Consider the following 21,162-nt stretch of genomic DNA (forward strand, 5'->3'; position numbering starts at 1 on the left):
ATGCATCTTGAAAATTTAATGAGGAAATCAATCTTGTCTAATTTGATAATCACTTAAAAAAAAAACAATAACAAGGAAAGGGATATTACAGGTGAAGACAGCAGCCCCTTAGCAGGGTATAAAAGGGAATATAAGACCAACAAACTTCCAAACCTTCCAAACCCACCTTTCTGGAAACACCCCCAGAACCTCCAGTCTCTGACACCATGTGCAACTCCTGTTGTGGCTCCTGCTGCTCTGGCCAGGGCTGTGGCTGCTGCCAGCCCAGGTGCTGCCAGACCACCTGCTGCAGGACCACCTGCTGCCGCCCCAGCTGCTGTGTCTCCAGCTGCTGCAGCCCCTGCTGTGGTGGTTCCAGTGGCTCCAGCTGCTGCCACCCCACCTGCCTCCAGACCACATGCTGCAGGACCACCTGCTGCCGCCCCAGCTGCTGTGGCTCCAGTTGCTGCAGCCCCTGCTGTGGTGGCTCCAGTGGCTGTGGTGGCTCCAGTGGCTGTGGAAGTTCTAGTGGCTGTGGCTCCTGCTGCTGCCGCCCCACCTGCCTCCAGACCACATGCTGCAGGACCACCTGCTGCCGCCCCAGCAACTGTGGCTCCAGCTGCTGCCGCCCCTGCTGTGGTGGGGGCTCCAGTGGCTGTGGCTCCAGTGGCTGTGGCTCTTGCTGTTGTCGTCCCACCTGCTGCCGCCCCAGCTGCTGTGTGTCCACCTGCTGCCACCCCAGCTGCTGTGTGTCCAGCTGCTGCCGCCCAAGCTGTTGCTAACCCTCCTGTCGCTCTCCAGCCTGCTCTAGTGGATCTTGCTGCTGAGTGCTCTAACCTGCACTCTCCTGCCTACTTCAGCCAATATTCTTGACTAGTCTATCTTCGAGAGCCCGTCATGAGAGGTCAAGTCCCAGCTGAGACCGATTTGGATCTGCAAACTACTCCCCTCTTCCCTACAGGTTACTGTCTCTCTCTCAACTGAACACAAGTTTGAATTTTCTCTAAAACCTGTCAACTATCATGTCATCCCTCTGGAAATGTTTGTCCTCTGCCATATTTTCTCATCTGAAGATATTCTTGCATCTTAAATAAATCCGAATTTTGCAGCCATACAAAAATAAGGACATCGTGTCTCCTTATTTTTCCTCTTCAGTTATCATTCTTACTGTCCATTTTTTTCTGTAGTTCATCTCTAAGGAATGGGATCAGAGCAAATAATTTGAGGTGCTCAATCTCTGTTCTGTGAGCATTCCTGATGCAGACAGATGCTTTCAAGACCAAAACCTGTATCTCCTGCCTAAGGACTTTCTCGGGATGCAGAGCAAGCTCTGGGCAGAAGGGTTAAGAACTTCTAGGAACAGAATTCGCCCAGTGAGTGGGAGTTGGTGCACAGATACTCTAGTGAAATTTCCCTTGAGTGAGTCCTTGCAGTCCTCCAAAGGTTCTCAGTGGGACTGGACCTTAGCTGCTCCCAGGAGTGTTCTGTTCATTTGTTACTCTCTACTGCCTTCCCTCACTGGCCAGGATTGTTACCGCTGTTGGCTGGTGACGAGTCCTTGCTTCCCCAATGTTGAAGAATAACACCAAAGAAGCACGCCGAGGCAAGGTCAGAGTAGAAATTAGAAGTTTATTAAAGGACAGCAGAAAAGACTTCTCCCGGAGGAAGAAGGGGACCCAAGAGGTGGAATCGGTGGAAGTGCGGTTGTTTCCCCTTTTTATAGTTTGGGTGATGGAATGTAAGGGGGAAGGGTTGGGACACAGGTGGGCCAAACAAGTAGTCTGGGCAGGAAGGCTTAATTATCACTTCTCTGGGATGGGCTATCTCCAAATCTGTTGGGGGCTGTTTCCTGGGTTCCATTAACATTTCTTTGGGGTGGACTTTGGCCTAGGGCCTTTTCAGGACTTCATGAACATTCCATGAGTCAGCCTGCATTTCCCAGAATCATTGTCAGCATGGCCTCCATTTTAGATTTCACTCGGTATTAGACCCGATTTACTTAACTACACGGACTACCTAATTTTAAATCTGGCTTCAGGATCAATTCCCAAATTCCCTCCCGTGTTTCCTGGCCTTATCTACCAAGTAAACTACTACTTGCTCTCAATCCTCTGTATGATGGGCTTTTCCAGGAGGCACCCAGTCTAAGACACCCATGTTCCTAATCTCAGCATCAGTGGTCTTCAAAACATTTTTTCATGCAATCTGGCCTCAGCACCTGATTGTTTTGTTTCCTGTTTTCTAGGTTTGCAAACATAAATCATAAAATAAGAACAAGTAAATCAAGTGTTTGCTAGGAATGTTCATGTGATAAAAATGTCACAAGGGGTTTTCTCTTTAAATTGTTCTAATTAATTTAAAGATGACATTGTAGGATGAAAAATTTGTCTCTGTATTCCTTGGACTTTCCTACTTTTTGTATTGAGAGAGTCCTGATTTCTGGGAACTCTGTAAGTCCTAGGTAATCAGTTCAGTTGATTATCATATAATCTAATTTGTTAGGAATCATTAAAATGAAATCTTGGTGTTCATTAGTATTGCTTGAACGAACTGGTGAGTTCTCCACCAACACAGAAACTCTCCCAGACATATGCCAATCTAAAGACAGAAAAGAAATGATCCTCTATACAATTTACTTCAATTCTAGAACAAAACTAAATTATGAAGAAAAAGTATTAGAACACTGGCCTGCCTCTATGTTGCTGGAGCTTATTGAAGTGACATTTGGGAGACTTCTAGAGTCATGTAAAATGTTCTCCATCTTGATCAGTGGGAAAGTTACACAGATGCATTCATTTATCAAAACCAAATAGTTCACATTAGGAGTTGGAAATGTAGCTCAGTGGCAGAGCACTTGCCTCGCAGACACCTGGTCCTGTATTCCATCCCCAGTACCACAAAAAAACAAACAGCAAGAACAGTAGTACACTCAGAAGTTGTATACTTCACCGTATGTAAATTTTATTTAATCATACAACATGAAGATTGACAAAAAATGCTAGTTTTGGAATATGTCTACCAAATTGCATGTTAGCTAATTTGCTCTAAGCAAAACTATTTTCGTGAAATAACACTGTCATGAGCTCTTTGATGTTACTTCACCATACACTATTATAATTATGTGTGTGTGGTCCTCCCCCGTACACTGTGAATTCTATGGGAGGAGACTCTAAATCATATTTCTAACACCAAATCATCTGCCTCATAGATGATCTATTCAACCAATTTATTTTATAAACAAGGCAGGAACTTGATCTAGGTGGTTTTTGCAAAGCTTTAATGGACAGTGTGAGCTGTAGTCTAAGCCTGGTCTTTGAATCTTCAGGTTTTTTATTTGTTTGTTTTGGTACCAGGGATTGACCCCAAGGGTGCTTAACCACTGAACCACATCTCCAGCTCTTTCTTGCATTTTATTTAGAGACAGGGTCTCGCTGAGTTGTTAAGAGTGCCTCGCTAAGTTCACAAGGCTAGCTTTGAACTCTCAATCCTCTTGCCTCCGCCTCCAGAGTCACTGGGATTTTAGGTGTGCACCACAGTGCCCAGCAGGTCTTTAGTATTAACAGCATTTGGGCACTTGCTAAAAAGCAGGGCCTGAGCCTCCTTCCAACAATCAGAAATTCTGGGAGTCAGCCCTGCAATCTGTATTTCGCATGCCCTCTGGATGATTTTGATACATGTGCAAGTTAAACTACCACTCAACAGAGGATACATGAAATTATAATACAATAAGGTGGAATTTGCTAAAATTCACTAATATTTTAGTGTGATTCAAAAAACTTGTGTCATGGGTTTTCTCAGAAGTAAGAAGTTGCTCTGGAAGTAAGTTCTGAAGAGATGAATATTCAAAATACTTTCCTCCACTGAGGAAATGAAAATTAACAGAGAAATAGAAATGAGGCTGTGTGTTCCAGAATTTAAGAGAGCAGCTGGAGAGACATATAGACATATAAGACCTCAAAGTAGGAATTTAAGAAACTGTGACACTAACTGAAAGACCCCAGCCCAGCAACCTTAGGCTTAGTTACAAAATTATTAGGGCACGTCACAAACCTGCAGACAATGTGTTTTTCAGATAATCAGTTAAGTGTGACCGATTGAAAAGGGAAAAACAGGATGGTTGGGAAAGAGCAGAAAAACAGATTCCAGGGCATGCCTGAATAAACAGGGGCTAATAAGCAGGAACAGAAAAATCAGAATGCTCATATGTAACTGTCATGTGGTATTGTTTCAGGAACATAAAATGAAAAATAACTTTACCCTTTAGGTAACCTATATGCTGGGTTCAAAATAGCCAATAAGAAACCTGTTGCTTACCGCGCGCGCGAAACCTGCCCCTTGACCCTATAAAAAACCTGTACCCCAAAGCCTGGTGTGCCAGCTCACCGAAGCTCCGGCTGAGGTTTCGCTGAGCACCCACAGACGTCTGTGTCCGAATAAACCTCATGCGTTTGCAGCCAGTGCCTCGTGCGTCTTTCCTGGACAGGGAATCGGTGGGTCTTTCATTTGGCGAGCCAGCCAGGAGAACTCCTGTAACCCCGTCCGGATCCCTGCCCGAGGAACACCCGATAACCACTGGGAGGTAAGCTGGCCAGTTCGTGTCATTGTGTGTCTCTGTCTATGTCTGATTGTTATCTGTTCATGCGCAGCGTCTGTACAATTACGCGTAATTGCTCTGTATCTGGGCAGCTTGAGAAGGAGTTGACGAACTCAGACTTCTCCCCTGCCACCCTGGGAGACGTCCCAGGGACTCAGGGAGGCCCATCTGGGGGGGCCTCCAATGTTCTGTAGAGTACACTGTACTCGTGGGTGACGGAGGTGACGGTATCCCTCCTCTCCCTAATCCGTTCGGTTTGTGCTCCAGCCGCGCAGCGTTCTCTGTGTCCAGTCTGATATTTGTGTCTGTCTTCTTGCCTTTGTACTTTCTCATTCCATCTAAGACTAACATGGGACCTTAAAACCAGTAGATATCCCTCAACACTTAGGTGGCTTCTTTAGTCTACAGATCCACCATGAGGAAAAAAGAGTCAAGAAAAAAATTTGAGCCGATCAAAGTACATACCCTCTTCCCCCTTTAAGACCTAAGACAGATAAAAACTGACTCTACTGGAAAGTTAGGAGATATGCCAGATTGCCTGAAATTGGGTCTATCCAAAGAAGTTGATCCTTTAAGTGGAGGAGAGACTGAGAAACTCCCAGCAGCTGCCAGAGCCATCTTTGCTCTGGGGAATTTCCTCATTCTTTCCCTGCACTGCAAGGATTATTCCACTTGAATGCAGTAAAGTCAGTCACACTGAGACCCTTGATTTTACACCTATAGTTGCCCCTATGTAAAAACATCTGGTCCACTCATGGGAAAATCTATGGTGCCACTGATAGGAGTCATTATTAAATGGAAGTTCAAAACCTGGAGAGATATTTTCTTATCTAGTTGTCTGATTGTTTCTTGGGGATAATCTAGGTTAAATGTGTGTCTAAAAGATAATTTTTTTGTAACAATCTGGTACCTAAATAAGTTTGAAGCATTGCATAATCCTGCAGTTAAAAGTTGGGGTTAGGTAATTGTTTAGTTTGTGATTTCAGATAATTCATGCCAGAAAACTTAAATACTTAGGATAAAAAAATTTAAAAGAACTCTACTTCCAAGTTGGCAAGTAACTCCCAATCATTCAGTTTTATTTTTTCCATCAATTTTGAACTGGGTAGCCTAAAAAGATTTCACTAGGTGTACCAGTGCATTAATTTGGGCAAGGATAGTAAATTATGATTTGGTATCTGTTCCCCTTAGTGTGTAAGATTCAAAAAAAAAAATGTTAAATTAAAATGTTGGTCTGGCTTATTAAAATAACATTAAATAGCAACAGTCTTGGAAATATTTAAAGCTTAATTTTGGATATACATGGTAGTGTGTGGTTCTTTTTTAAGATTTTTTTTTTCCAGGTGATTTAATGTAACTTAGTACTACTTTAAAAACTTCAGAACAAAGAAAATGACTTAATGATCCTGAAGGGATCTCTTCTGATGGTAGCTTTATATTATTAAGTAAATTCCTATTTTCAGTTTTGTGTGAGCAAGTTTTTCTAGTATAAAAAAAAAAAATAGTAAAAGTGTCTTTTTATGGGAACTCAAACTAGATTAAACCAGAGGGTAAATTGTATGACATTTACTAATTACTGGCCAGTCAATTTTTTTCTAGGATTTTTGCTTTTTCCTTAGATTTTGTATTTTTTTGAGCTCATGATTTTGATCCTACAGACAAGTTAATGTTTTTCTGATAAGTTCTATTTTTGATCAACTATGGAGTTTTTAAACATTGCAATGAGATATCACCTGAGAAAGCAACAAGGCCTTTGCTATTGTATTGTGTTACACTTGTTACGTGTTATATGTCAGTATGTCTGTATGTGTGTATGTCCGTGTATCATGTAGTGATATGACAATTGACAGATGAGGAGCGCTCATAAAATATTTTAAAAATGGATCCAAATATCTTTGACTCACGTGATTCAAATGGTTCAATTTAAATTGGGTAAACAGATAAAAAAAAACTAGAAGGTTCTAGATATAAATTTAATAAAAAATATATTTCTGGATAAAAGTCTATATGATTAAATAATTTAAAAAGTTTAAGTAAATGATATAAAAAAGGTCTATATAAGTTGCTTATAAGTGTAAGTTTTTAAACAAGTAATCTTAAAAAAATTAAACAGCTGGTTAAACAAGTGCTGTTGTTTTAAAAAATTGTGCTATGTTATCTCTTTAAAAAGCTAAACTTGGTTAATATAAAAACATCAATGTAATTGTGGTGCCATTAATATGTTTATATCTTTCAGGTATACAAGTCTGTAAGGTAAAAGCTTCAAAAGAACATTATATCAAACTGGTGTCCTAAAGTTGTATGGTAATTTTAGGCTTAAAAAAAAATGTTAGAGATTTATTTATATCATTTGTGTTCTATAACTGGACTTGTTATCAATAAGATATGTAAAGTTCTATGTTACTTTTTACACTGAGATACAATTTAAATATATTTTTAAGTTAATGAGAGCCTAATCTGTGTAAAGGTTTTATTGCAAAACACAAAAGTACTTTGCCACTTTTCTACAAAAGGTTAAAAGCTTTCAGCCTTTCTTTAATTCATGTTTTAGATGTGATATTATGTTATGTTTGCTCAGGTTCACAACAATTTATGTAGGCTTTTGTAAAATGATGTCTAAAAAGTAAAGATCAGTCTCAGAACTGCAGTACTTAAGATTTATAAAGAGCCCCGCCTTACTTGAGATAAATAAAGCTCTATGTCCCATCCCACTATATATAAAAGTGACTATAAAAAAAGTAGGCTAGATTTCAGTACATTTAAAGTTATGTCCAAAAGTTAGTTTTTTGTTAAGATTACTAAGATCTCAAACAGGAAATTATAATGTATAACTCTGCCAAAATTCAAGGTAGCTATTATATGAACTAAATATGTTTTTACTCTTTGATAATTTTATCTTGTAGTTTTCAAAATGGCTGAAAGACTGCCTGTTAATGTTTTGCAGAGGTACTGATTTAAGAACTCACAACCTGGGTTAATGTAAGATAAAAAGTTATCACCTACAGGATAGAGAGATAGACATTAAAGCCCAGTGCTCTTAATATAAGGCTGTTGACTTATTTGCTGGATGTTTAAGATCAAGTTTTAAAATTAAAAATTTGGCTTTTGCCCTCTGAGTCAGTCTGAGTCAGGGGATAGGGGACTTTTCCAAAGGGCTCTGCAACTCTAGGCCACATAACCTCCTGAACAGGGAGATTAATGAGACCAGTGGAGGACAGAAAGCCAATCAGTGCATTTGCTGTGAAGAGGAGGGTCATCAGAAAAGGGAGACATCCCTGATGCTTCCGAGGAAAGCCACATGGTCAAGCAAGGCCTGGACCCATCCTAGCACAAATGGCACTAGCAGATCTGAAAAGCTGCTGTAAGTTCCCGAGGACTCCCAAGAAAACTCAGCTGACTGTTAACAATAGATAAAAACAAAGGTCAGTTTGACTTGCTTCATCTTAAACACTTAGCAAAGACATTCAAAGCCAAAACACAGTTATTCCTGGACATTTTAAATAAAATAATAGTTAAATGTAACTTCCATAAATAAATAAACTGGAGGCTTCAAAAGAGATTCTTATGTAGAAATGCCTGATAACCATCAAAAGGGAACTGCCAGAGTAATTTTAGCTTAAGGTTAAGGCCTTTATTTCTAACCTATACAGGTGGGCTTAGTTTTTGCTAGTATGGTTATTCAGCCCTAATAACAGAATTAAAGATTTCACAAGATCAGATGACATTAAATTATTAAACTGTGTCTTAAAAAAGGACATCTGTAACCCTAAAAGTTAAATGTTATGTTTACAGTCCTAGTAACTGGGGATGTTAAAGCCTGATGAGGGAACTTATGTACAGTGACATGTTCCAGCTGCTGCAACACTTATTCAGTACTCATGGTTTTTGTTTCTCTCATAGAAGCACCCATCCCCAGATGACAGCCTGTTTTTCCCCAACCAGACCTCAAATGGAACTGACTTCTAAAAGGAAACTCACGTCCCCCACGTCGCTCCCCAACGTCTTCAAGCCCCCTCATGTTCGACACCCCTTTTCAGCTCTGAAGCAGCAAGAACGAGTCATCGCCCCTTCTCCACACAGCAATAAAGTTTCTAAAATTAGGGGGGGAACAAAGCCAAAAGTAGATAGATAGTATAGATAGGTAAATCGAGTCAGGTTGGATCTAGGAGGTCAATTTTAAGTAAGTCTGGGAAGTTAAAGACTGTCCCCTGAGGATTACTGTTTACTAAGATGTAGAGCCAGCCCAAATAGGCCCCCAACTGAGGGAACCATGATTGGTTCCCAAGTTTCCAGACAAAGGGGGGAATGAAAGACCCCAGCCCAGCAACCTTAGGCTTAGTTACAAAATTATTAGGGCACGTCACAAACCTGCAGACAATGTGTTTTTCAGATAATCAGTTAAGTGTGACTGATTGAAAAGGGAAAAACAGGATGGTTGGGAAAGAGCAGAAAAACAGATTCCAGGGCATGCCTGAATAAACAGGGGCTAATAAGCAGGAACAGAAAAATCAGAATGCTCATATGTAACTGTCATGTGGTATTGTTTCAGGAACATAAAATGAAAAATAACTTTACCCTTTAGGTAACCTATATGCTGGGTTCAAAATAGCCAATAAGAAACCTGTTGCTTACCGCGCGCGCGAAACCTGCCCCTTGACCCTATAAAAAACCTGTACCCCAAAGCCTGGTGTGCCAGCTCACCGAAGCTCCGGCTGAGGTTTCGCTGAGCACCCACAGACGTCTGTGTCCGAATAAACCTCATGCGTTTGCAGCCAGTGCCTCGTGCGTCTTTCCTGGACAGGGAATCGGTGGGTCTTTCATAACCACACAGAGAAATTGCCTGTCAGCATTGAAGGTGCAGAGCATGATCTGAAGCCTGAAACATCCGGAGAAACCCATTCCAGCGGTGCAGAGGTCACCAGCATCACACCTACCTGGAGCAGTCCCCCTCCTCATCGCTGAACAGTGACCCACCTAGAGGGCCTTTACCTCTGGCCCCAGCAGATGACATAAGAAGCCGATGGGCTTCCTCTCCATCCGTGGAAGAAATGCACAACTGAAAGTGTGACTGACGGACTCCCATGGTGACAAGGGATTCAGGAGGAGAGAGTGAAGAGTGTCATTCCAGACGCACAGCGGCAGGTGCCAGCCCTCCGTGGGGGAGATGAAGAGACTGTGGTCTGGAAGATGTCAACAAGTGGGGTCAAAAGGAAAAGCAGATGGGTGGAGTTTGTTACTACCCGACAGAAAATTGTGTTCCTAACAAATTAAGCCATTAAATAGACAAAACATTATTATGTAATCGGATAATTACTTGGCTATTCAGGAAATGAAAAACAAGGAAACTACATCAACAACAGGAAAGCGGACCCTATATAAGAGGCAGTGGCACGAGAGAACTTCTAAACTCCAGAACTTCACCCTCCGGGAAACCCACCCAGAACCTCCAGTCTCTGACACCATGTGCAACTCCTCTTGTGGCTCCTGCTGCTCTGGCCAGGGCTATGGCTGCTGCCAGCCCAGGTGCTGCCAGACCACCTGCTGCAGGACCACCTGCTGCCGCCCCAGCTGCTGTAGCTCCAGCTGCTGCAGACCCTGCTGTGTGTCCAGCTGCTGCCGCCCCTCTTGCTCTGGTGGGTCCAGCTGCTGTGGCTCCAGCTGCTGCCGCCCCTCTTGCTCTGGTGAGTCCAGCTGCTGCCGCCCCTGCTGCTGCATCTCCAGCTGCTGCCGCCCCTCCTGTGACTCCTGCTGCTGCCAGACCTGCTGCCGCCTGCGTCCAGTCTGTGGCAATGTCTCCTGCCACACCACTTGCTATCGCCCCACCTGTGTCATCTCCACCTGCCCCCGCCCCATGTGCTGTGCCATCCCTGACTGCTGATCTCTTTCTGGAAAGCCTGTCACATGGTGGATGCCTTTATTAGACACATGAAATACACGGCCAGCCACTGACAGGGAAAATAAGACTCTTGCCTGCCAACCCTTCCTCTGATGGGGCATTCAGAGTTGCATTCTGATCCTTCAGGAAATAACAGATGTAAACACCTTGGGTAAAAGATTTTAACCCAAGCCCCAATTGCATCTATTTTTAGACAAGCAATGCCTTCCACTTAAGTGTACACTAATTGTGATGATCTCACATAGTGTTGTCTCTGTGTTTTCTCAATAAACAGCCAGTTCCTGATATTGAAATCTCCTGATTTATTTATGATTTGATTGATTGTGCATGTGTGTTTATGTGTCACTTCACCCCAAGGCCCATCTTTCTCCAAGTGCAGGAGAGCATGTTTAAGAGCAGGGGCTCTTGATTCATGCCACCTGTGTTGGAATCAGGACTGCACTAGATGCTTCTTGTTACAACATGGGAGAAATTATTTTTATGGGTTTATTTTTAGTTATACCCAACAGTAGAATCCATTTTGACATAATTATACAAGCATGGAATATATCTTATTCTAATTAGGACCTCATTCTTGTGGATATACATGATAGTGGGATTCACTGTAGTATATTCATGTAGTTACGTAGGAAAGTTATGCCATATTCATTCCACTGTCTTTCCTTTTCCTGGCCCCTTCTTCCTTCCTTTCACTCCCCTTTATCTGATCTATCAAACTTCTGTAGCCCACTCCCTTATTGAGTTAGCTTCTACATATCAGAGAAAACATTTGGCCTTTAATTTTGGGGGGATTGGTTTATTTCACTTAGTGTAATCATCTCCAGATCCATTAATTTACCAGCAAATGTCATGAAGTCATTTGTTTTTATGGCGGAGTAATACTCCATTGTCTATATACACTACATTTTCTTTATCGGTTCATCTGTTGAAGATCACCTAGTGAAAGGGTAAAAGAAACTGAAGTTAAAATGTAAAGGACCAGGCATTGTAAAGCTTCTAAGCTGCAAAGCCTGAGTTAAAATGTAAAAGACCAGGTATTGTAAAGTTTCTAAGCTACACTCAAAGCCTGAAATTCCTGCAGCAGTTAAGACAATTCCCGGAACTGCCCATTAGCTGTGTGTCGGTTTCCCCCCTTGACTACCTAGTTGTTTAACAACCTGGACCCTGTGCAGCTCAGCACGTAGGCACCTCAGGGCCTAAACCAATCAGTTTGAATGTACACCCCGCTTTAGGACTGACCTATCATCCCCGCCCGACCTGTTCCTGCCAATGAATGTACTAATCATGTTTGAGAGTTGTTGTTTGATTTTCCCGTGCCTCATGATGATTTGCTCTGATGTATGCAAAGCCCCCGCCCTCCCCCAAAAGTGTGCTTAAGCGCTGCTTAACCCCTGCTCGGGGCTCTTGGCCGCTCTCCCTTCTTGAGTGAGCACGGAGCCCCAGCTAGCTGGAACTTCAATAAACCCCCTTTTGCGGTTGCATGAGTCGGTCTCTTGGTGGTCTCTGGTCCCTTACACTAGGTTTGTTCCACATCTTGGCTATTGTGAATTGAGCTGCTGTAGACATTGATGTGGCTGCATCACTGTAGTATGCTGATTTAAAATCCTTTGGATATGTACCAAGGAGTGGGATAGCTGGGTCAAATTGTGGTTCCATTCCTAGTTTTTTGAGGAATCTGGCATAGGAGAACTTATCAACCTTTTTAGGCCTCAAGATTTATTTATTTCTCTGGGAATTAGGAATAACACATTACATTGTTTGAAGGACCTAATTCACGTAACACAGTTAACACAGGCCTGTCACATAATGTAGGCTCTCAAAATGATTTTTTGTTGTTACTGAGATATTACTCTGGCCAAGAATAATATCTTTGCATAGTGTTCTCTTTGACAGAATGGTAGAAAAATGTATAAAACAGTTTTATTGTCCTTTGTAACTTAAAATTAAGTTTTGTTATATCTTTCAAAGGTCTGTTTTAGACAGCTTTTCTGTTGCAGTGAACAAAAGATTTGACAAGGACAATTTAGAGGAGGAGAAGTTTATGTGTCACAGTCTCAGAGGTCTCAGTCCTTAGATAGCCAACTTCATTGCTCTGTGCATGAGAGAGGCAGAACATCCTGGCAGAAGGGGAAACAGCTCAGGACATGGCCCCAGGGAGGAGAGAGAGAGAGAGAGAGAGAGAGAGAGAGAGAGAGAGAGAGAGAGAGAGAGCACTCCCCTCACCTGAGACAAAATATAAACCCCCAAGTCACACCCTCAGTCACCCACCTCCCCCAGCCACAGGCTACCTGCCTGGAATGACAACCCAACTAATCCCTACCAGGAGATTAAGGCCCTGATTAGGTGAAAACTCTCATAACCCAATCATCCCACTGCTAAACTTTCTTGACTTGTCTCACACATGAGCTTTTAAGGGATACCTAACCTAAACCATAACAATGTCCCTTAAAATTCGATTTGTTGAACATTGTGAAGGCGCCTGTGTTTCACCTGACTGAGTTATTTCTTCCAGTATGCTCCATGATTAGTTGTATAAGTAAATTTCCAGTGCCTTCCCTCCCGCCCTCCATTCCTTCCTTTCTAAATATGAAAGTCTCTTCAGAACACAAAATGTACCTTCTAAATCAAAACTTCTGGAAATTTATGGATTTCCTGGCAACTTCCCCATAAACATTAAAAATTTTATTAATAGATGCTCAAAATTTTAGAATTTTCTGACTGAATTTCCTTCCTCCTTTCACCTTCTTTAGTTATTGAGGTTTCTATATCATCGTGATCATTTCACTCTCTCGTTTTGGGCTCCCCTCACCTTCTTGGTCTTTGCTCAGAGAACCTGGGAAGCCAACATGGCAGCCTGCATTGCAGGGGGCTGTGGGGCTGCAATCCACCTGGGTCAGAGCGTGGGGGCCGCCAGGGTCCTGCTCCCTGTGCTTGCCCCTGTTTCCTGGCATTCTTGAGTTGGAATTCATTCCTCCATGGGCAAAAACAAATCCTGAAATTTCCAATAGAGAGGAAAAATATGGTACAATAAAGAAGAGCTTGCTCCACATTCCAGTTCTAAGTTGGAAGCATAGTCTACATTTTACCAAGCCAGCCCATGTACCCATGGAATCACCAGTCAGTTTCTGGGAATTTGCACTCAGACATCAGGAAAAGGACTTGGTGCTGCTTTTATCGTTAGGGATAATATTGAAGGACATGCTGTTTAAAATAATTTTGACCTGTATAATCCTCAAGTTTATAAGATCCAAGTGGTCAACTTAGAGAAATGCCAGCTGGTAGCCTAGGATACTGACGAGATGCCCTTCTTGAAAACCACACTTTAGATTTGAAGATGAAACCGGTGATATCAGAGCCTCATCAAGAGGTTCTGTTAATGAGCTGAAAGTAAAAATGAGGCCTTGTAAGTCCTGGAAATGCCAGGATTTGCATATTAAAGGAATTATATTTGATCTTTTCTTAACTAAAGAACACATGAAAGAAAGTCAGAAGTGCAGTCAGCCACTGCTTGAGTTTGATATGATACAGGAATTTGATACTTCAAAACCTGAAGCTGCAAAATGGGATGAAATTGAAGCATCAAAACATCCCAGTTCTGAAAATGCATTTGATCACTCATCCAGGATGCATTGGTTCTTAAAGGACTTTTTGAAGCCAGTTTAATCCCATTAATAAGAAAAAAAGTCCTTAAATGAACTCAGCAATTCATTATTTCATAGCACTTTAAAAATAAAATTTGCACACCACCAACAACAACAATAAAAAGAGAACATGGGCAGGATATTTCTCTTTGAGACTCAGTTTTCTCATCATCAAAACTTAGGGAAGAATGATTTTTCTTAGCTGGGAAAATGTGTCACAAGATGTACAATAATATCATGTTTATACAAATAAAGGGGTTTATAAGTTTTGGTTTCATAATCCAAAATATGATAAAAACATTTTAAATACAATACTTTAATTTTCCATACATTATATATATTAGCATAGTCATATTTCCAAGTAACAAGTATAATCAACCAAGAGTAAATTATTATTTCTAAAATTAAAATAATAATAATAATAAAACTTAAGATGTCAAAAGACAAAACAAATAGAAGTTGGGTTTCACACTAACATAGGTTGGGTGTTACATTATTTGAATATGAAAGACATTTTCAGCTCCACCCTTTCCACTTGATCTAAATTGTTCTTCAGAGGACAGACCTGTCTTCTCATTTACCAGAATTAATAAATCATTTATCCTTCCTTTTGTTCTTCTTTGACAACATCTAATTACAGAATGCAAACCCTGGTGTTAACATGATGCATTATTAGCTTGAGCTAAATCAAAGAATAGAGGTTTTATGTGTTCTTTTCAGTATCAAAGTATATGAGGCTTATAATTTCCTGTTTTTTACGAGAGCAGGAATGAGAAGGAACACTGAATCTATGTGTAAAGATGTCAATACAGTTAAGGGAAAGCTCAGTAATAACAAGGAGAGTTTATAATAACAAGGAGCAGACCAGAAACCTTATACCATAATTTGGGTGAAGAGTGTGGCATGCAACATATTTTATATCAGTTCACACAGGCATTTAAGTACAGTAATTGCTTTCAGAGAGAATTAAAGTGATGGTAGAGAGGTAAGGGTAGAAAAAAAATCAAGGTACAGATAAAGTTATGAATGGAAAAGTGACTGGAGTGATTATTTTATGTTCCCATGAACTTTATCTAAATGTATAGTGGGGGTGGATTTTTAATTGAATAAAACATTGACGAAGTCAGCCCTTCACTAAGTTTTATTTGGCCATGTACCTTTGGAATTGGCTTGAATCTGTCTAGTACTAAATACTGAGCAATGCAGAATTACAGAAGGGCAATGAGAGGTGCTTTAGTGTAGGAAACAGCTGAAGTGGGAGTCTTAATTCCCCTAAACTCCCATCTAATATTCCTGTCTGGCCAGGATGTAAAAAAGACAGTTCCTGGAGATTACTAATGGAATCTCAGAGAACAAACAAGGCAGGTCCCTGATGGCTTAGGTTGACCTAATGTATAGGAACTTTACAAGGGAGCATAAGCCCAGCAAGACTGCTATACCAGTCCAGTCAGATGCAAGTTAGACGCTCACGGCAAGGAGCTCTGTAGGTATCGCTCCAGAAAAACACCAAAGTACATACGGGAACTTAGCGTATGGAAAGGTGGCATTTGCAATCATTAGGGAAAAGATGTATTGTTTAATAAATGGTTTGGGGTTATGATCAGACCTGATTGCAAACTATTTAAACCTCAAATCTTATATCTGTGTATATTCCTAATGGAGAAAATATTTAAAAATACAAAGCATCAGGGGCTGGGGTTGTGGCTCAGTGGTAGGGCGCTTGTCTAGCATATGTGAGGCACTGGGTTCAATTCTCAGCACCACATATAAATAAATAAAATAAAGATCCATTAACAAGTAAAAATTATTTTTAAAAAATATAAAGCATCAGACCTTGAAATTAAAAGATATTATGAGATATTATTTATATAAATCTTACAACTTACATAATATGACACAAACCCCAGAAATCATAAAATCTGACTGCATCAGATGCAACATGGGGGTAAAGAAAATTTCCTTCACATCTGATTTTGCAGAAAGGCAGTATAATTGTAATGATTGGAAAATTCGACCAGTGCTGGGCTGGCAGGGAACAAGTCACGGCTCCTCTACTTACTGGTTTTTCTCTTCCCTGGGCCTCAGATCCTCATCTGGAAGAGGGTTGCAGTGGAATGCCTTGTACTGGACTGTTGAGCCTAATAAATGAACCACTCCATATGGAACAGTTGCAAAGTGTGTGCTTGTTACATTGTGGTTCCAGTAAGTGCCCCGCCTACCACACTCAGAGCCCGCAGAAGGAAGGGAAAGGACAGCTTTTCTTTCTTTTCTTTTCTTTTTTCTTTTTTTTTTTTTTTTTGCTTATTTATTTATTTTATTCTTTTTTTTTTTTTTTGGTTATTTCTTTTTTTTTTTTAATTGGTTGTTCAAAACATTACAAAGCTCATGACATATCATCTTTCATACATTTGACTCAAGTGGGTTATGAACTCCCATTTTTACCCCAAATATAAATTGCAGAATCACATCGGTTACACATTCACATTTTTACATAATGGCATATTAGTGACTGTTGTATTCTGCTACCTTTCCTATCCCCTACTATCCCCTCTCCCCTCCCCTCCCATCTTCCCTCTCTACCTCATCTGCTGTTGTTCAATTCTCTCCCTTGTCCCCCCCCCCTTTCCCCTCACAACCTCTTATATGTAATTTTGTGTAACATTGAGGGTCATGAGGAAAAGGACAGGGTTTCTATCACTCATCGTATTTGCATTTGGCTCGGGCTCCTGGGAGAACACTGTGCAAATACCCCTCCCTCATCTTTTGATGTAAACGTTTCTTCTTTGTCTCTAAGTAGCCTTTTTTTAGATCCTTCCTTTTTAGTACAACTTCCCCTTTCTGATTCATCTCTTAAAATTTATATATTATTGGCTTTTAGGAGGTAGGGGCTATAAATCATATACATAGAAAGTCATAAAATATATAAACAAAGAGCTAAACTGGGATATCTTACCAAGAGCCCTCTTGCTACATAGGTTGAATGTTGAATGCCCTCGAAAGGCTTAGATGTCCCTGTGGTGCTGTTATTAGGAGGTGGTGGGATCTTTGAGACATGGGACCTATTGGGAAGTCCTTTCATAATCAGGGGCTGTTCCTAAAGGGAACTATGGGACCCCAACCCTTTCCTCTTTCTCTCTTGCTTTCTGGCCGTGGGGTGAGGAGTGTTTGCTCCTCCATGTGCTCCTGCCACAAAGAACTGCCCCGCCACAGGCACAAAAGTAACCGCCAACTGATGACAGATTAGAGCCCCCAAAAGTATGAACCAAAAAAATTTTTATCTTTATAAGTTGATTATTTTAGGTTATTTTGTTATAATGATGTAAAGCTCACACACCTCCTTATGCCACTCTTCCATTCTTTCCAAGTCTCTGCCAAATCTTTCTTTGACGTTATTTTATTATTATTTTATAATAAATAAATTTATTCTTTATACAAAGATAACAACTTATCTTCACATGTCAATTGCCATTACTTGAGGCTGAGTGTCCGCCTCTAACCCTGTCTCGCTTTAACCTTTTAAACAATATCTCTCCTCCGAAATCCAAGAATGTTTTGGAATTTGTAAAGGTAGATCAAAACAATCGTTCAAAATGTCACAGGCATAAAGAGTACCTTACGTTCCTACCTAAAGGCTTTGCAGAGCTCCCCAACATTACTTCCATAACTCAAAGCCACCTCTCTTCCATTAATCTCAACTTACCTCTCATTTCTCAAAACAGACCCAGCAGTACATCACCTTCATCAATCACAAAGCCAGAGTTAAGTCCAGTCTTAATTGTATGGTCCTTCTTTAAAATCCACTTTCTCTCCATCTATTTGCATGAGATGTGTTCTCAGAGGTCAATATGTGGCCCTTAAAGGCCTTATCAGGTCATTCATTATGCACATATCTCCTTTACGGAAAAACACATTCTACACCAGGTCTTGTCATGAAAGAGGATTAAAGCAGAGTCCCTGCCTTAATGGACTTTGTATTATATGGGGAGCCAACAGACAAATGCATTTGTGATAGAAAATCAAATCATAGAACTCATGAAATATATAAAACACAAAAAAATCACAACAAAGAAAGAACTTTGTTTTATGTAGAGCCAAAGAAGATATGGAAGGAAAACAGTACTCAGACTCTCCAATTACAGACAACTAAGAGAATGTTGTGTTCACAAGCTACCTGCTCTCCAGGCAAAGGGAATATCCTCAAGGTAATTTGTTCTTTTCATATTTTATATATATATATATATATAAAATATGAAAAGAACAAATATAAAACTATAGCATAATTATAGCTAGATAGATACATATTGCTCTGAATGCTTGTGGCACTAAAAAAGAATCCTTATGTAGCACTATAATCATATGAGGCTTTTGTGTAAACAATAGAAGATATTAAGAAGTGATACTAGAAAATTGCTAGAATTTTTAACTCAGAACATATGAAAATACTTAATAACATGTCAATAAAGAATAAGGATGACATATTTTTATATTCCAAAAGGTAGATTAAAAATTACTATCTAAATTACCCTACCTCAGCCTGGAGGACAATTCTGACGATAGACCCGGATCACTCCCAGATGACTCCTTAGTCTTTAAAACACTGAGTCACTGTTAACTGCTTCAAGATGCATCTCTGGGTGATGAGAATGAATACAGTTTAGAAATGTCCCGGAATTTCATTAGTTCACTGACCACCTAAAACACCACATGGATAGTGAGCTTCCTCATGTCTCACACCAAACAAGTGGAGCTTCTACTTCCTTTATTCATCCCAGCATTCTGTCTGACCGAATCTTGCATTTATCCACTAGAGAGCCCAGCCCCATCAGAAGCTCTCCCCAAATGACCTCAAGATGAGAAGCAGACCCGAGACCCACCTATGAAACATGATACCCAGAGTCTGAGCCATGTGATGCTACACCCAGGGGAGGAAAGAGAAGAGGTGATTCATGGGAGAACATTAGGGAACTTGAGAAATAGGAAATAATTATCATTATACTTTGGGAGACTTTACTACAAAAATATGATTTATTAAGTGCATTTGTGTCATGTAAACAAAACAAGGAAATTGTCTTTTCATAATTATAGAAATTCCTCAGCTGGGTATAAAAGAGGACAGGCACCAAGAAGACTCCAAAACTCATAACTCATCCTCCTGCAAACCCACCCAGAACCTCCACCCTCTGACACAATGGTCAACTCCTGCTCTGGCTCTGTCTGCTCTGATCAGGGCTGTGGCGAAGGCCTCTGCCAGGAGACCTGCTGCCAGCCCAGCTGCTGCCAGACCACCTGCTGCCGCCCCAGCTGTTGTGGCTCCAGCAGCTGCCGCCCCTGCTGTGGTGGTTCCAGTGACTGTGGCTCTAGCTGCTGTCGCCCCACCTGCCTCCAGACCACCTGCTGTAGGACCACCTGCTGCCGCCCCAGCTGCTGTGGGTCCAGCTGCTGCCGCCCTTGCTGTGGTAGTTCCAGTGGCTGTGGTGGTTCCAGTGGCTGTGGCTCCAGCTGCTGTCGCCCCACCTGCCTCCAGACCACCTGCTGCAGGACCACCTGCTGCCGCCCCAGCTGCTGTGGCTCCAGCAGCTGCCGCCCCTGCTGTGGTGGTTCCAGTGGCTGTGGCTCTAGCTGCTGTCGCCCCACCTGCCTCCAGACTACCTGCTGCAGGACCACCTGCTGCCGCCCCTGTGGTGGTTCCAGTGGCTGTGGCTCTAGCTGCTGTCGCCCCACCTGCTGCCAGACCACCTGCTGTCGCCCCACCTGCTGCCAGACCACCTGCTGTCGCCCCAGCTGCTGTGTGTCCAGCTGCTGCCGCCCTACTTGCTGCCAGACCACCTGCTGCCGCCCCACCTGCTCCAGTGGTTCTTGCTGCTGAATGCTCTGACCTGTCCTTTCCTGTTCTTCATCAACCAATATTCTCTATGGGATCCACGTCTGAGGCCAGTCATTAAAGGCCGATGGGAAAACCTGTGTTCCAGCGAGGATTTTGGTTTCCACATAAGCTGCCTTCTGTTCTGCCAGGTTACTATCCCCGCCAACTGAACACAACTTTGAATTTTCCCTAGAGTCTGTCAATTATCAGATCATTCCCATGGAAGTATTTGCTCTCTGTCATATTTTCTACCTTGAATAAATCCAAATTTTTCAGTCATACAAATTCTATGGCATCGTGTCTCCTTATTTTTCCTTCTTCAATTGTTGTCGCCCGACAGTTTTTTGGTAGTTCATCTCTAAAGAACAAAAAGCCCATAGCAGACGATTGAGGTGCTCCACCTCTTCTGTGAGCACCACTCTTTCTAACACAGGAAGGTGTATTAGTGTATACTAATCCATACTCCCTGCCTGAGGACTTTCTCTGAGAAGGCAATTCGAAGCCCACAGGAGCAGAGCTAATCCAGGGAAAGGTGTTGGTGAACAAATGTTCTCTAGCTCAATTCCCCTGGGGTGACTCCTTCCAGTCCTCCACAGGTGCTCCATGGGAGGGATCTCAGCTGCCTCCAGTGGTGTTCTGCTCATTAGGGAACCTTCCACTAGCTTCCCTCACTGCCCTGGGTCATTTCCCAAGTTTCCTATAGTGCTTCCTAGGATCCTTTCCCAAACTGCTTGCTGTCAAACCCCTGTATCTTGGGTTACTCTAGGAGGCACCCCAACTAAGACACCCACATGCCTAATCTCCATGTTGGTGCATTTCAACACTTTTTCATACTGTAGGGATGGTTACCTTGTGTCAGGGTCAAGTCTTGGGTTACTGTGTGATAAACTGGGGGTTGTGCTGGGATTGAATTCAGGACTGATGCATAGTAGAAAGCCCTGTACCACCGAGCTACATCCCTGGCCCAGAACATTAGTATATCTGAGAGCTAAGAATCAACCACCACGGTAGTTACTCTCATCCTAAAAAAAAAAAAAAAAAGATGTGTTTAATGAGAAAAAAGCTGTGTTTAATGAAGTGTCATCTCTGATTTGTGTGCAATTCACTCAAGGAGGAATTAGAAACAAGTATTTTGGAAGAAAAGTTGAATAAAGAAATGCTCTCTAGAGAAATCCAAAAGAAGCTGTGG

The 21,162-nt window shown here is 41.7% G+C and overlaps 2 protein-coding genes and 1 pseudogene across 6 annotated transcripts; all 3 read left to right on the top strand.

The window, feature by feature from the left end:
• Positions 1–206: 206 nt before the first annotated feature.
• LOC143642298 (uncharacterized) lies at positions 207–10,451 on the top strand. Of its 2 annotated transcripts, none has more exons than XM_077110624.1 (3): positions 207–433; positions 545–730; positions 10,121–10,451. In XM_077110624.1, the coding sequence occupies exons 1-3, from the start codon at positions 207–209 to the stop codon at positions 10,449–10,451; spliced, it is 744 nt and encodes a 247-aa protein (XP_076966739.1). The 2 variants fall into 2 exon arrangements, with proteins under 2 accessions (XP_076966739.1, XP_076966738.1); XM_077110623.1 differs by lacking the exon at positions 10,121–10,451 and adding an exon at positions 781–806 and having other exon boundaries at positions 545–750.
• A 1,498-nt stretch (positions 10,452–11,949) lies between these two features.
• On the top strand, positions 11,950–14,132 carry LOC143410472 (large ribosomal subunit protein bL19m pseudogene; annotated as a pseudogene).
• Positions 14,133–19,298: 5,166 nt separating this feature from the next.
• On the top strand, positions 19,299–19,976 carry LOC143410997 (uncharacterized). Of its 4 annotated transcripts, none has more exons than XM_076871851.1 (2): positions 19,299–19,572; positions 19,666–19,976. In XM_076871851.1, the coding sequence occupies exons 1-2, from the start codon at positions 19,299–19,301 to the stop codon at positions 19,974–19,976; spliced, it is 585 nt and encodes a 194-aa protein (XP_076727966.1). The 4 variants fall into 4 exon arrangements, with proteins under 4 accessions (XP_076727966.1, XP_076727965.1, XP_076727967.1 ...); XM_076871850.1 differs by having other exon boundaries at positions 19,299–19,540; positions 19,595–19,976; XM_076871852.1 differs by having other exon boundaries at positions 19,299–19,540; positions 19,649–19,976.
• The last annotated feature ends 1,186 nt before the right edge of the window (positions 19,977–21,162 follow it).

Source organism: Callospermophilus lateralis, chromosome 11 (assembly GCF_048772815.1).
Source record: "Callospermophilus lateralis isolate mCalLat2 chromosome 11, mCalLat2.hap1, whole genome shotgun sequence".
NCBI lineage: Eukaryota > Metazoa > Chordata > Mammalia > Rodentia > Sciuridae > Callospermophilus > Callospermophilus lateralis.